The following is a 13,745-nucleotide window of genomic DNA, read 5'->3' on the forward strand; positions in this document are numbered from 1 at the left end:
GCTGAGGAGTCCCTTGAGATGAAATGACCGGTGGTTAAGGAGCTAGGAACTCAGATCTGAATGGGTAGCAAGTTGCCCTGTTGTATGTGTAAAGCTTCTCCAATCCAAAGGGCACCTCAAACACTTCATTACACAAATAAGAGCGCAGTGTGCATTGTTTTCTATGCCTGTCTTCCTACCATATTCAACTGCTGGTTCCCAGTCACTATTTTTAGGGCGGAGAACTAAACTGCGGCCAGTCATATATATCGAGCTCACCTGCTTCCGGTGATGTTAACTCTAGTGCCTTACGGTTTCTATGGAGTTATTTTAAACTGTGAGCCACTTCAAACTATTCCATTGCTAAGGGGATATATCCATGTCCTCTCCACGTTGCTCCCTGTGATGCTGCTCTCTGGGGGGCTGTGTGCACCCAATTCCCTCCCTTTGAGGTCAGTTGCTTCCCCTTTAACTATGCAGTTCTGCAACATCTGCGGAACTTGGACGGATTCTAAATGACACCTGAGTCCTGGGGACCACAGCCAAGGAATGTGGGAGTTTGCATCTATGCAGACCCCAGGGTTCCTTTCACCAATATCTAAGTGAATGGGCCCTGATTTAGCTTTGGCTGGCCTGCCACAGGGCTCTGCATTTCAAGGTCTTGGGGCTTAATTTTTAGTGTTCCCTTTCTATTTCATAAGTACAAGTAGTGTTTCATATGTAAGGCACTGGCGCCTTTTGATTTGCATAGTCAGACCTGCTTTTATTGCTGAAGCAGACTCATACTGCCATAGGGAAAGGGGGATGTCAGTTTGTAGAGATTAAGTCTCTACTGAACAGCCTTCCAGAGCTAACACAAATACTTGCAGGAGGGAAGAAGAGAGAGAACAGACAGAGAGACAGAGAGTATGTTAATTTTATAAAACTTAATGAAACTCATCCATAACTCCCCATGGGTTAGTAACATGGCATGCTGTGGGTCATCCTGAGGTTTTTTTTTTTCCCCTTGTCCATATTTCCATCTTATAAGTTTGATTATTACTTAAATGTTTGAGGACCAGAAGATTCTCATGTATTTTGATTTGTGTTTCACGTTCCTAACCTAAAAGGGAAAAGAGGCCAGCAAGTGGTATTGTTAGATCGCAGAGTCACAGCCGGCGGTTTCTGGCTGATAAGCACTACAGCCAACATTTGCTAAGAAAGAAGAACTTGGGAACCCAAGAGCTACTTGCAGTGCTTACAAAGACTTTTCCACAATGTTTTTTTAGTGTAACAGCACATACTTTTTAAAGAATCATCTAACCTGTAGCCGAGCCTCCTAGGATAGCTTGAGAGAAGTATAAATAAATTACTGGCTTTCAAACTTCTAGCTGCAATAGTGTGTGTTGTATACTGATCCCAGATTCTAGGATAAGCTTCAAGGAAGCTTCATAATTTTTTATAATTGATCCTTTAATCTTTATAATTGATCCTGGCCTTACACAATACTAAGTGCTTAAACCCTGCCTCTTTCTTACCCATTTCTGTATCATTTTTTTTAAAAAAAAAAAAAAAGGAAAAGTCAAAGGATATAATTTGTACTTATGAAAATCTCTTGATGAAACCATTGCTTTCATACAGTTAATCCCCATGGTGACACTAAGGAGAGAAGACAGAAGTTAAATATTTAGGGTACCATGACACTAGCATGGTGCATCACTGGGTTTTCAAATCTTTTTTGAACTCTAAAAACTCATCAAGAGGATATAACTATAGAACAATTCTTGCTCAAAACATCTCCCATGGTAATGGCAACGTGTTAACTTGAAAGCTGCCTTCTTAAGCTCACAGTTTGCATAGGCCTCTCCAAATGGTATAAGTGTATATTGTTCTATATTAACATCAGCACTGCTGAGACATTCTGCGTGCTAGAAACACCTGAGCAGTTAAAAGAGAAGTCAACACAGACCTTAAACAGTGCAGACTAACAAATCATTTCTTCTCGAGAATTGAGACTGCAGAAGAGGAGAGCATGGTCATGAAAACAGATCATTATCTACTTCAAGTGACCTTGTAGGCTTCAGAATATCCTTTCAAAATTAATCTAGGCTGAAAGAATTTAATCCCTGTTAACAAAAGGCAAAAGCAACTTTAACATGTTACTACCACTGTTCGCCACTAGGTGGCGATGGGGTGTACACAGTAGCAAAGATGGCATTTGGAAGCACTTTTCTTGAATAACCCACAGGAAACGCAAAACTTAGGTGCTGAGTTTAACCAAATCAGTCCATCTAGTCCGTCTTAATATGTCGTTCAATGAAGGGCCAATCAAAATTGTCCTCCCATCTCTTTTTGTCATTTAGTAAAGGATCCAATTTAGCAAATGATCCAATTTAGTAAATTTAGTAAATGATCCAATGTCTTTAGATTTAGGGGAAGGTTTAACTAACATGCACAGCGAGGTTGAACTATTACCTCTGCAGTTTTCACATGGCTAAGATACATAATAATTAGCTTATTTTCTGACTACACAGCTTGTAAGATTGAGGAGAGGAATCTGTACGTGGCAAAAGAGAACCATGAGGTGAATTATCTATTCCTTTATGGGCTCCATGAGAGGGCAAGATGCTTCTCTGTCTTGTCTCATTGTTTTTAGGATGAGGCATCTAAGCTGCATGCCCAAAGTCGATAGCAGACAGTGCCCCACACAGAAACAAATGGACATCCATAAGTGACTATCAACACTACAATCCCTCTCCTAGCCAAGCACCCATAAACTATATTAACTCTAATGCTGGGATTGCAGAACTTTCCTTAGAGACAGACCAGTAGTTATCAGTTCATCTGAGGAAGATTCCTATCAAAGAAGCACTTGAAATGTTACAAAAGTCACAATTGAATGAGATAACGCAAATCCTTCAGAATAAAAGGTAGTATCACTTTTTAGCCTGGGAATGTTAATTCCATGGGGAAGATTGATGATTTGGGAAGAAAGAGGAGGGGCTAGTTTTGGAGGATGTGAGGCAAGGGAAAAGACATATTTTGAAAGATGATTAAAAGACAGGAAATTGCTGGCTCACACACCCAGAAATTACGTGAGCCTCACACATAGAGCTATGGCCCAGCCTTGCTAGCTGTCAAAGAGACAATTTATTTAAATAATTTAGGAGGCTGGAGAATCAAATGTACGGAACAAGTAAGATTCTAATAATAATACTAAATAACGGACTATCACCTTCGAATGTGCATTACTTTACGCTCACCAACAGGTTGACTGAGTTGTTAACTTAAAAATGAATCTATGAAGACCTGGAAATGTAACACGCACATTATGGGTGTCTTACACTCGTTTCCTCATATATACACTAATTTATGATTTCTTGAATTAAAAGTCTCAAAAAGGTCTAGAGGATGTCTTGTTATAATTTTTTTAGACAGGCATTCCCTATGTAACCCTTATAGGCCAGCCTTGAACTCACTAAGATCTGCCTCCATCTCCCGAGTACTGAGATTAAGGAATGCACCACCATGCACAGCTTAGTGTTCGTTATCCTTAAAAATAATGTCATTTATGCTTTCAATATTTTATATTTAATAATATTTTATAAGTTTAAGTACTGTTTTATATGAGTAAAGCATCCATGGGGCTGGTAATTCCTATCCATTCTTCAGTTTTAAATTTATGTATTCCATGCATAGGTATTTAAAAAAATTACAGAAATACTGCTTTAAAATGCTCCCAATTAATAGACTTAAAGCAATGAGAATACTTCAATTGCACTAAGTAAACGATGTGGGTTGGGAAATGATGGTTGGATTTAGAAAGGGGTCTGTTCACAGTTTCACACTGACTGCAACCCCTGGGACCAGAGGTTTCTATGGACAGTCTCAGGGAAATTGGTCTAACTTATTATGATCAATAATAATGATGTGTATCCAAGCACTGATCCTGGTGTCTGAAGACATGGCCCTAATTACTAATTCCATTATTGTCAGATTCTAGGCTCTGCATTTTTTTTTAATCTCAGCATGTAGCTGTCATTTAGCAGAAAAATATATGAAATACAAATGGCTCGCATGTATCTCTTTTCCTAAAATGTAACATATCGATGACTGATGTAAGTTACACTGAGCTTCCATAGTCAACAAACATGTTAAATTTCATTCTCTGAAGTATTTGTGTGGCTATATAGGATGCTAAGGCTCGTCATTTCCAATATTATAAGTATCTATTACAGATACTGGTCTTGATGCTTAGTTTAAAAAGAAAGGAAACTCTTTTGAGAGTTCAGTGCACTGGGGATTCCTACCAATATTTCTCTTCTAAGGTAAAGCATTACATGTTACCTGGATCTTGTCCGTTTGCATTCTTCTTAAAGTTCTCTGTGTTCCCTTTGGAAAAAGTGCATGTGCTTCCCTGTCCCGGCCCTCACCCGGCTGAGAGCAGAGAATTTAAATTCGAATCCAGCATGGGATCTGTCTGGCTATTGACATTTTCATCTGTACTGTGCGTGGCAATGTCATCTGTGAGGGAAAGGCCCGGCGTGAATGTGGCTCTGGCTAGACGTGGCTTCCTTCTGCTTGTCTGAGAAAACGCTGGAGAATGAGGATGAATGGTGTCCAGCCTCCCCACCCTGTGGGTTTTGTTCTTGCTCGTGCCATATTCCTGACCTTGGAAAAATCAATGGGACTAAACGTCAGCTTTCCCCCAAAGCTTGAAGAGACCAGATTGTGTTCAAAAGTTTGAACCTTGGGGATTTTGATTTAAAGCACTCTTCAAAATACTTGAATTACTAAGCATACAGAAACCCTTTATTTGGTGGATTTTTTTTTTCTTCCTCTTGGTTTTTTACAACAGGAAATATTAAATGTCAAGAAAAAAAGTACCATGCTATTACCCAAATTACCTTTTTAATGATACCAGTTCAAATACTGATGACATTGAAAATCGTTTCGTTTCAGCCACAGAGACCTGTGTTCTCTCATGAAAACATTCAAGGTGGGGGAGAACCGTAAGTATTCTTCTTATCTTCTAAAGACTAGACTAACCTTGACCCACAAGTCATAGGCAATATATGTACCACATAGACACAGAGGACAGTAGGACTCTGTAAGTGAAGGGGATCAAATAGCAAACATGGGGTCTACAGAACAAGAGATCACATTGTTTTGTTTTATCAATGAAATCAGACACTAAAGGTTAAAGGAAAACAGAAGGGCTGGAGAGATGGCTCAGTGGTTAAGAGAACTAACTCCTCTTTCTGAGGACCTATGTTCAATTCCCAGCATCCACAACCATCTGTATCTCCAGTTCCAGATAATCCAACATCCTCTCCTAGCCTCCATGGGTACCAGGCACTCATGTGGTACAGATACAAACATGTAAGCAAAATATTTATACACATAAAATTAAAATATCAATAAATAACAGAAGAAAACAGAAAACAATTTATGCACGGAGAAAATCTTCCAATGTTTTACTGACTCCCCCTCTTCCTCTGCTGGCTGTATAACTGGTAACCACAGCTTTGTTTTTCTACTCCTTTGAATACTTCAAAAGTATATTTAAGGTATACTTTAGCAGTTTAATTTCAAAATGACAACATGTGCTTTAAAATGGCTTTTGAAAAATAGCAGTATTAAAGCACTCACTGAATGCATAATACAATTTCCACCACAGCAAGAATGGGCCTTTTCAAATGTTCCACCCAAATCTCCTCTCCTTTCTGACACATACATTAAATCAACCCGAAAGTATCACCCATTGTCTTTAAGAGTCTCGTTTGTCTTTCTATGGCCCGGCTCATGATAGCTACTCAGATAAATAGAGACAAGAGAGCTCTTTACTTCCTATTGACTCCTGCCTATGCTGAGTCAAAAAGAGACCTCCAGAAGCCACAGCCATAGTCCTTGCCTCATACACCTCAGGTTTCTGTCCAAGTTCTGCTCACATGGTAAAAGACACGCTGACCAAAGATGACTCTCTGTGGGCAGGCTCTGGTATGGAACTGGTGTTTTCTGCACCAAAAATCTTAGTTCTTCGTGGTTGAAAATGTGCCCTTTGGATTTCACCACTCACTTGCAGTCTCTCAAGCAGTCTAGCCAGGAAGGTGTTCTTCAAAAGTCCCTACCACAGACAGACGAGGTGAAAAGCAAGGGTCCCTGAAAAACTTCACTTAATTGGAAAAATTTAAGAACACTAGGCAATAATGTTTCCGTGGGTTTTATTTTTTTTAAGTGTGCCAACAATGAGAGTATTAGATCGCAAAACTACACCTAGCATGCTCTGTTTAACAGCTTTCCAGATGTGTGAAAAGGTGTATTCTGTTGAACTTTGTTATGTCATATGCAGCTTTGGCCATGTGGCTGTTCTAAAATCACGGAGCCCACGGGTGGAAGAAAATACACTTTAAAGTGTATTTCTGTTCCATTGCAGCCTTAATTAGAGAGATTATGAAATGTTAGCTAATTGCATATTTTTTAAAAATATATATTTTCTGAAGCAAAAGTAGAAACCTAAGCCATGTTGCTATGGTACAGTTTAGGGACAACAAAAGGTTCGGGTTATAGAAAAATTGACAAATTTATTTTTGAGGCAGTCTTGATCTGCCTTCCTCCCCCACCTCCATCTCATTCATCTCTTTCAAAGCAGCACTGTTGGTATTTTAATTGGGCTGCATTTCCTGTCCTGTAGCACTGATTTTGAAAACCAGTGGAGGTAGAAGAATTTCCAGGAAGGTTTGTTTATGTTTCCATAAAAACGTGTGTGTGTGTGTGTGTGTGTGTGTGTGTGTGTGTGTGTGTGTGTGTGATCTAATTAAATCACTATGGTAAATAAATTCTGACAAGCATTTTTGGCTTTCATTATACAAAATATGAGCTGTGAATTCATGCCAATGATGGTTTGTTCTCAAGCAGCTGCAGTTTGTAGCCTTAAATAGGCCTGTAAGTAGTTGGAAATCAGCCTCAGTAAGGCTAGAGAGTAAGAAACTGAAGGAGAGAAAAATCTGCTTTCCCAAAGTGACTACAGAATGCATCCATTAACATACCAGCCAGGACGACCGCATCTCAAGCTTGAGATTGGATATGGGGCCTTGCTGACAGCCCCTTTCCCTGTGACCATCCAAAATTACATCATTCTCTCACCTGACCAGCCTCAGATGAACACATGAACAACACAATGATTCTCCTCTTCTCAGGCCCCAGGCAGGCATCCTAGTGAGGTGGCCCCTCCCAGTCGTTCTTGCCACCTCTTCTAGGGCCTGTCTTTGTTTCTATCCTTGAAGCTGCTCCCAACAGAAGACCTCACAAGACTCTAAATGGCTCAAAGGATATAAATGGCTAAAATTGCCCACTAGAGAACATTATTAACGTGGGAAGAGATCTCTAATGTGGGAACTTCAGGGTTGGGTGCCAGGCTATGGAAGATGATGGTTTTTATGGAAAGACAGAGCTCTTCCCTAGACCTCCCTGGAGCCAACTTTATCAGCAGCCCATGATCAAGGCGCACTCAAGAGTAGGGTAAGGAGCCAGTGAGGCTGTTGCACACTTTATAGCACAGTGTTTGAATTCAAGTACTAGAACAGCTTTATTCTACAAAATATAATTTTCTTTCCAGCTCAATAAAGTAATTAGAAGTAAAGTGGTCGTATTACAAAAGAATTCGGTCTCGCCTACTTTTTAATGGTGGCCTAAAATAAATCCACAGTGCCCCTGGGTGTTATTATTTTCTTACATTAGCACAATGATGTGACAGTTATAAAAAGCAGTAGAAACAAATTTACCAGTCCTTTTAATTTTCCAATTATATCTGTGATAGATAAGTTACACCAGAAAAAACTCCCTCCAACTGCATATCAAATTCTTCCCGGCTCTCTTAGCCTACATAATATCAGGCTTTGCTTTCCAAGGTTCCAATCTAGCTAATAGTCACCAAGTTTAACAGTCCTAAACATGGATGCCAAAGAGATTCAGTGTCTCCATCTGTCTCTTAAAGAGTTCAGACAAGAAAAACAAAATGGCAGCACTCCCTCAGTAACTCTCTCTCACACATACAATTATTTCAAAGGAGACTTTTTAACTCAAGCACAGTTTTGTTTTTTGTTTTTTTCTATCTGGACACAGTTTGAAAAGTCTATAATCTACCAGCTGAGCTGGGTCGGGGATGACCATACATGAAGGGCCATCTATGACTCAAGGGCAACGGTGAACTGCATCAAGTCTTTGCAACTCAAATCCTGATTTAGATTATAACACTAGTCCTGCTTTAAAGGATTTCCTATGATAAACATAGTCTTCCTTTTCTAATAATTCTTACATTGTTATTTACAAAATGAGTGTTTGAAATAGTCTGTATGATTCAATTTAGAATCATTTGAGAATTCCATTTCTACACCTTCGTTGTTTGCTTATGTTTATAGCTAGATAAATCTGCAATCCCGCTTGTTGTTGCTATAGCTACACAATACATATACCATTAATTTTATATTATATATTCTATATTGTTAAGTAGCATCTGAATGATAGACCTTCTATGTCTAGACAATTTAAATGCAGGTCTAGCCTAAAAATAGCAAAATGCTTTTGCCTGATTCATGAATATTATAACTTTCCCCCAAATGTTTTTCATTGCAAGTTTTGAAAGTGGTATGATTCTCATGAGCATCTGAATGTCTTCATTGACTTTTCATGTTTAGCAAAGACTTAAACAATCTTCTCTGGTTTCGCCGAGATGTGAAGTAAATTAAGCACGCCCATTTGTCCTGTTTAAGGTTTCAGGCTCTGTATAACTATACTCCTAGGAATGCAGATGAGCTGGAACTCAGAGAAAGCGACGTCGTTGATGTCATGGAAAAGTGCGATGATGGATGGTTCGTGGGTACGTGCTGTGTTTATCCTAAGATACATTTATCTGTTTTCATCATCTATCTGAGTTTGCTCACATGCATGGTTCACTGTGACAATCAACCTCTCTTTGAATGTGTGCTGTGTTCTATACTCCCAAAGCCCTGCATTTTAATATAGTATAGCATTTTATTGCTTCCGTTTACATGTGATTTTCTGCTAGTCTTGATTCAACTAAAGAGAATTTCTTTAAATGGCATCAACAAGCAATGGCTGTGATGTCACAATAGCAATAACAAAAGCTCCAAATGTTCCCAGGTGAGAAACACCTTGCAATGTTCAACGGAAAATGTTAGTCAATAGGGGAGACACCGCCGGGGAGCAGGATGAAGGGAAACCTGACCCATTTGCTAGTTCTGATGTAGCAATCCCAAAAGTCTAGGGATCGTCTGTCCATCCCCACTTCCATTAGTAGAAGGAGCATTCCCTTCCTTGCCACTTTAAAGGCAAGCCCATAATAATTACCACCTTCAAGACTGAAAGCTCAGCCAAGAGAAAGCTTACCATTCCCCACTGTTCAACTGTTTGGTTCAGCACCAAGGAGTTGAGGGGGAGGAGGGAGAGCAAGGTAGACAATGAAGAGGTGACGTGAGGTCTTCTATGAAAATATTTGTAGACAAAAGTGTACACAAAGGAAAGAATCAAGGTGGGCTGGAGAGGCATTCAGCAGGATGGATGACCTGGGTTCTATTCTCAGCACCTATGCTGGCTATTAACTGTCTATAGCCCCAGTTCCAGGGGGACCTGATGCCTTTTCTGGCCTCCGTAAGCACTGTGGACTTGCAGTGCAGAGATGTGCATTCAGATACCCATATACATAAACATTTAAAAAAAAAAAAAAACTTAAAGCATAAGGAGGGAAGCTCTCTCTAGACTGGTCCAGCAGAGCTGAGACAATGCAAGAACAGAGGCCCCATGGGCAGACATGTGTGCTAGATTCTGCTGTTTGCATTAATCACCACCTCAAAGAAATGAGAAATGGTTTACATACAGGGTTTGTAGGAATAGGAATCAAACCAAATCAATAAATTATACAATGGTAACGGGAAATGGAATTTTAGAGGCCCTGCCCAATCTATTGTGCTAAAATGAAAAATAATTTATTGTACAGACTTAGCAGAAAGCATCCAAAGAACTGTATCATTTGAAACCAGAGGTGGCCATAAAGATACCCCATGTGTGCGCTTGGTTTTAACCGACCATGTTAGAAATCACTCTCAAATGGTTGAATTTCATTCCATGCGCCCAGACAAATAGCGGCCAGTCTTGTTCATTTTTAAATTGCTCAGAATTCTATATTTTATTAAGAAGTGCAACAGTTCATTTTTATTTAGCAAGTGAGGTAGGTAGTGCTGAGCATGAGGTTATAACACTTGTGATACTGGCAGCATCCAATGTAGTGGCTGGTGTGGTACTGCAGAGGCGGCCTCAGGCTCCAGAACTAACCACTGTGCTTTAAGGGTCATTGTGTCCCACTACAACCTCACAGTTATCTCTCACTCCTTGTTTCACATCATGATGACCCAAGTCCTACCACCCAGCTCTTCTGCATGATTGTTTTCTAGATTGAGAGGCAGGCTTGCCCATTTAGCTCACTGTGAGGGAAATCTATCCTTTATGCTCATGAAAAGATGACCACATCAGGCAAGACAATTAAATTGCCTGCTTTCTCTTTTTATTGTCTTAAAGTGAGTTTTCTTCATTCCTTCCCAAACTACTTAGAGCTTGCATTCTCAGCGAACCCTTGTAGACGAAAAGTCTTCAAGCTGACATAGGACATGACATTCCATTGCTGTTACATACCTTTTCGTTTATTGCTTCTGTTTTCAGGAACTTCAAGAAGAACCAAATTCTTTGGTACTTTTCCCGGAAACTATGTCAAAAGGCTGTGACTCACCTCACTCCTAATTTACGCCACATTTCAGCCACACATCTGCATTAACCCACCCGAAACATCCCAGCAGGCCTGTTGCTGCCATGCCTTATGGTTCCCAATCGGCCATTACCATCTCCACCTGCCGCTGCCACCAAACCACCAGCAGAGGGACTACCGCTGTGAGCCTTAGGGAGAACCGGGAGCTTTAGAGAAACATGGCAAACTTACACCCACATAAATATGCAGTTTCCTGCTTTCTGCCCTGAACTTTGAAATGCCTATGTATGGAATCAGAACAACGTGATCATACTTTTAAAAAGTGAAATAATTAAGGAAGAAAGAAAGAGAAAAAAAAAAAAAGACTCTTCAGGAGACTGGTCTCATGGCTGAAGCTCCACCTCTCTGGAAGGTACACTGTCCTCAGGAAGGGAAGCAAGAAGGTTGTTCTTTTTTTTTCTGAAATGCTATGGTTCTTGTTTTCGCTCTCAGCTTGGCAGTATATTATCATTTCACGAGTTTGCCTAGTGCTCTGGTTTACACTATATGACAACTATACTTTGCCTGTTGTTTGCCTGCATTATTCTGTGTTGTTTCATGCACAGTGGTTACAAAATCAGGAGCCCGTAGGAACGTTCCCTGGGATGAGTGTGGTTTTTGTGGACTGCATTATATTTTCACACGGGGGTCTTTTCCCTGCCCACTTTTTTTTGTGTGTGTGTGTGTGCTTATTAGAAGTGCAAACAGTGAGCACTTTGGTCACTCTTATGAGACTACGAAAGGCTTAGCCACACCACAGGACAAATCGTGTTGTGAATTCACAGTGCTGCTTTGTGTATTAAAATGTAATCATCAGCATCGTGAACAACAAACTCTTAGTGGTTTATTTACCTGTTAAAACTTAAAAGCAGTGTTAGTGAGTTAGGCAGAGAGATGAAAGTAATACCAGTAGGTAGGTTTCACTGCGTGCACACTTACACATTTGAGATTGTATGAGGATGTATAGCTTATATGCTATGTTGTACATTTTATGGAGATATAAAAGAATCCCACATTATTTTATAGAGTACTTCAGGAGCATCCTAAGTGTTAAGGCTGGCTTTAGCAAGGATTATGATCAATACAACTATTTTTACTACAATAATTATTTTTCTTCTATGAGACCCAGAATCCTGACTCCGTTTGCAGACAGGAATATATATGTTGAGCCTGATTTTTTTTCTGGTGTGTGTAAAATACTTCCTAGGAATACATTGGGTACTTTTGGAAATAATGGTTAAATCATTCAGGTTGTGTTTCCTGCCCCCAAAACAGATCTACAAAATGATACCAAACCTGAAAGATTTAATGGATTTACGGTGCCTGCATTCCACAAACCCTGAGACTTCGATTTGTATTTTGGATGAATTTGCATAAGACCTATTCATCCTTAGCACCTTATAGACAAAAATTTTTATGGCTTTCCTCCCGTGGGCAATGCTTGATCTTATACAACATATAAACTCTAGCATATTTTGTACATATGTTTGGGTTTTTTTTCTTTTCTGTTTTTTGTACAGACTATTTACTTGTTCAAAAAACAGCGAGATCTCCCAATTTGTTCTTTATCCTGCACTTAAAGGAGATTAAACTCTTTCAGCAGATCGCCTTTCATGGTGTCTTCACAGATCACAAGCTAATGTGACTCTGGAAGATAACATCTGCACAAAATTCTGTGAATCGGAAAGATCTTTGTAACTAATCTGAAATTCACATAAATGCCCATTACAGGGGAACGTTGTTGGGGGCAGGAGGTAAAGAAACATCTTAGAGAAATCCACACTATTATCCAGTTCACAACCAGCTTTATATTAGAAAAACTTGGGATTGGAAAATCAGTCAGCCAGTCAGCCATATGCAGCTTTGCTGATAAATGAATACTTTTTCACACCATTTACAAAAACAAATCTTCAACTCTGTTGCCTGTTATATTTAAGAAAAATTACTGTTTATACTCTCTGTATCTGATTTTAAAAGGAAAAGAATATTCATACCTGGCTTTCAGGTAATTGACTTTGAATTCTTATAAGCAAAGGTCGTTGTGTTTTTCTTGAGTAGATTACCTAATAAATTTTGCTTGAAAGTACCTCTGCTTTTCGTTAGCACTTATGTAGACTGTGTCTTATTCCACAGTATTAGTTAAAAATAATCTGAAGCATTTTTGTCTATGTTATCTTGACACATGGATGAAGAAATGAATGCTTGCATCCGCTCGGAATATTTTAAAGTCTATCACCACCAACACCCACTGGCTGCATACTCTTTACTTAAATATTACTCTTCAGACACAGGACCACATCTTGATATAGTGCTGCCTCAAAACTGGCTATTTTCCAAAAAAAAAAAAAAAAAAAAAAAAAAAAAAAAAAAAAAAAAAAAAAGATAGTTAGTTGCAAAACTTGTAAGTTATGAGCCTTGTAACTTTCAAATATTTATCTGAAAGAGCTTTACCATCATTAGTCTCTTGGTGAATATCAAAACACCTGCTGAGAAGGGATCCTCCTTTTCTGCCACACAAATAACCAAGAGCTATCACTTATACTTGGGTCCTTTCGAGTATCTCAGTCCATTCTCAATCCTTCTGTTTCAGCCCACATCCACACCTATCAAATACTCAGAACATGGTCCTGTCCTTGCCTGTCAGTTCATACACGCATCTCATTGCTTCAACAGCTGCTCAGGCCTCCAGGATTCTATCAGATACTCTCTACTGTCTCAAGCTCCACTCTGGGATGTAGTCCCTTATGGGAAGAATACACCTCACAGACCGTTTTTATGGTCCTGGTTTCACCTGAGCACTGGTCAGTCCCTTAATCTATAAACCTGAATCTGTCCACACAGGCTATTGGAAGGCTAACAGGAAAGAACTCTGATATTTACGTACCACGTGGTAAGTCCTGCTTTACCTCCACCATTACCCCACACAGACCCATGCTTTTCTTACTTGATCAAAAGCAGGGAGAATCTGTTT

The 13,745-nt window shown here is 39.5% G+C and overlaps 1 protein-coding gene across 30 annotated transcripts in view; it reads left to right on the plus strand.

Moving 5' to 3' along the window:
• The window catches only part of Sorbs2 (sorbin and SH3 domain containing 2), a 191,946-nt gene extending 179,086 nt beyond the window's left edge, over nt 1–12,860 (plus strand). For 28 of the 30 annotated variants that reach the window (XM_076914067.1, XM_076914068.1, XM_076914069.1 and 25 more), the window contains 3 exons: nt 4,921–4,970; nt 8,730–8,836; nt 10,693–12,860. In XM_076914067.1, the coding sequence (XP_076770182.1) occupies nt 4,921–4,970; nt 8,730–8,836; nt 10,693–10,754 (219 nt within the window). In that variant the 3' untranslated portion in view covers nt 10,755–12,860. The remainder of the gene's footprint in view (nt 1–4,920; nt 4,971–8,729; nt 8,837–10,692) is intronic. The other 2 variants (XM_076914087.1, XM_034520142.2) reach the window with 1 other exon arrangement.
• Nucleotides 12,861–13,745: the final 885 nt, after the last annotated feature.

This window comes from Arvicanthis niloticus, chromosome 16 (assembly GCF_011762505.2).
Source record: "Arvicanthis niloticus isolate mArvNil1 chromosome 16, mArvNil1.pat.X, whole genome shotgun sequence".
Taxonomy (NCBI): domain Eukaryota; kingdom Metazoa; phylum Chordata; class Mammalia; order Rodentia; family Muridae; genus Arvicanthis; species Arvicanthis niloticus.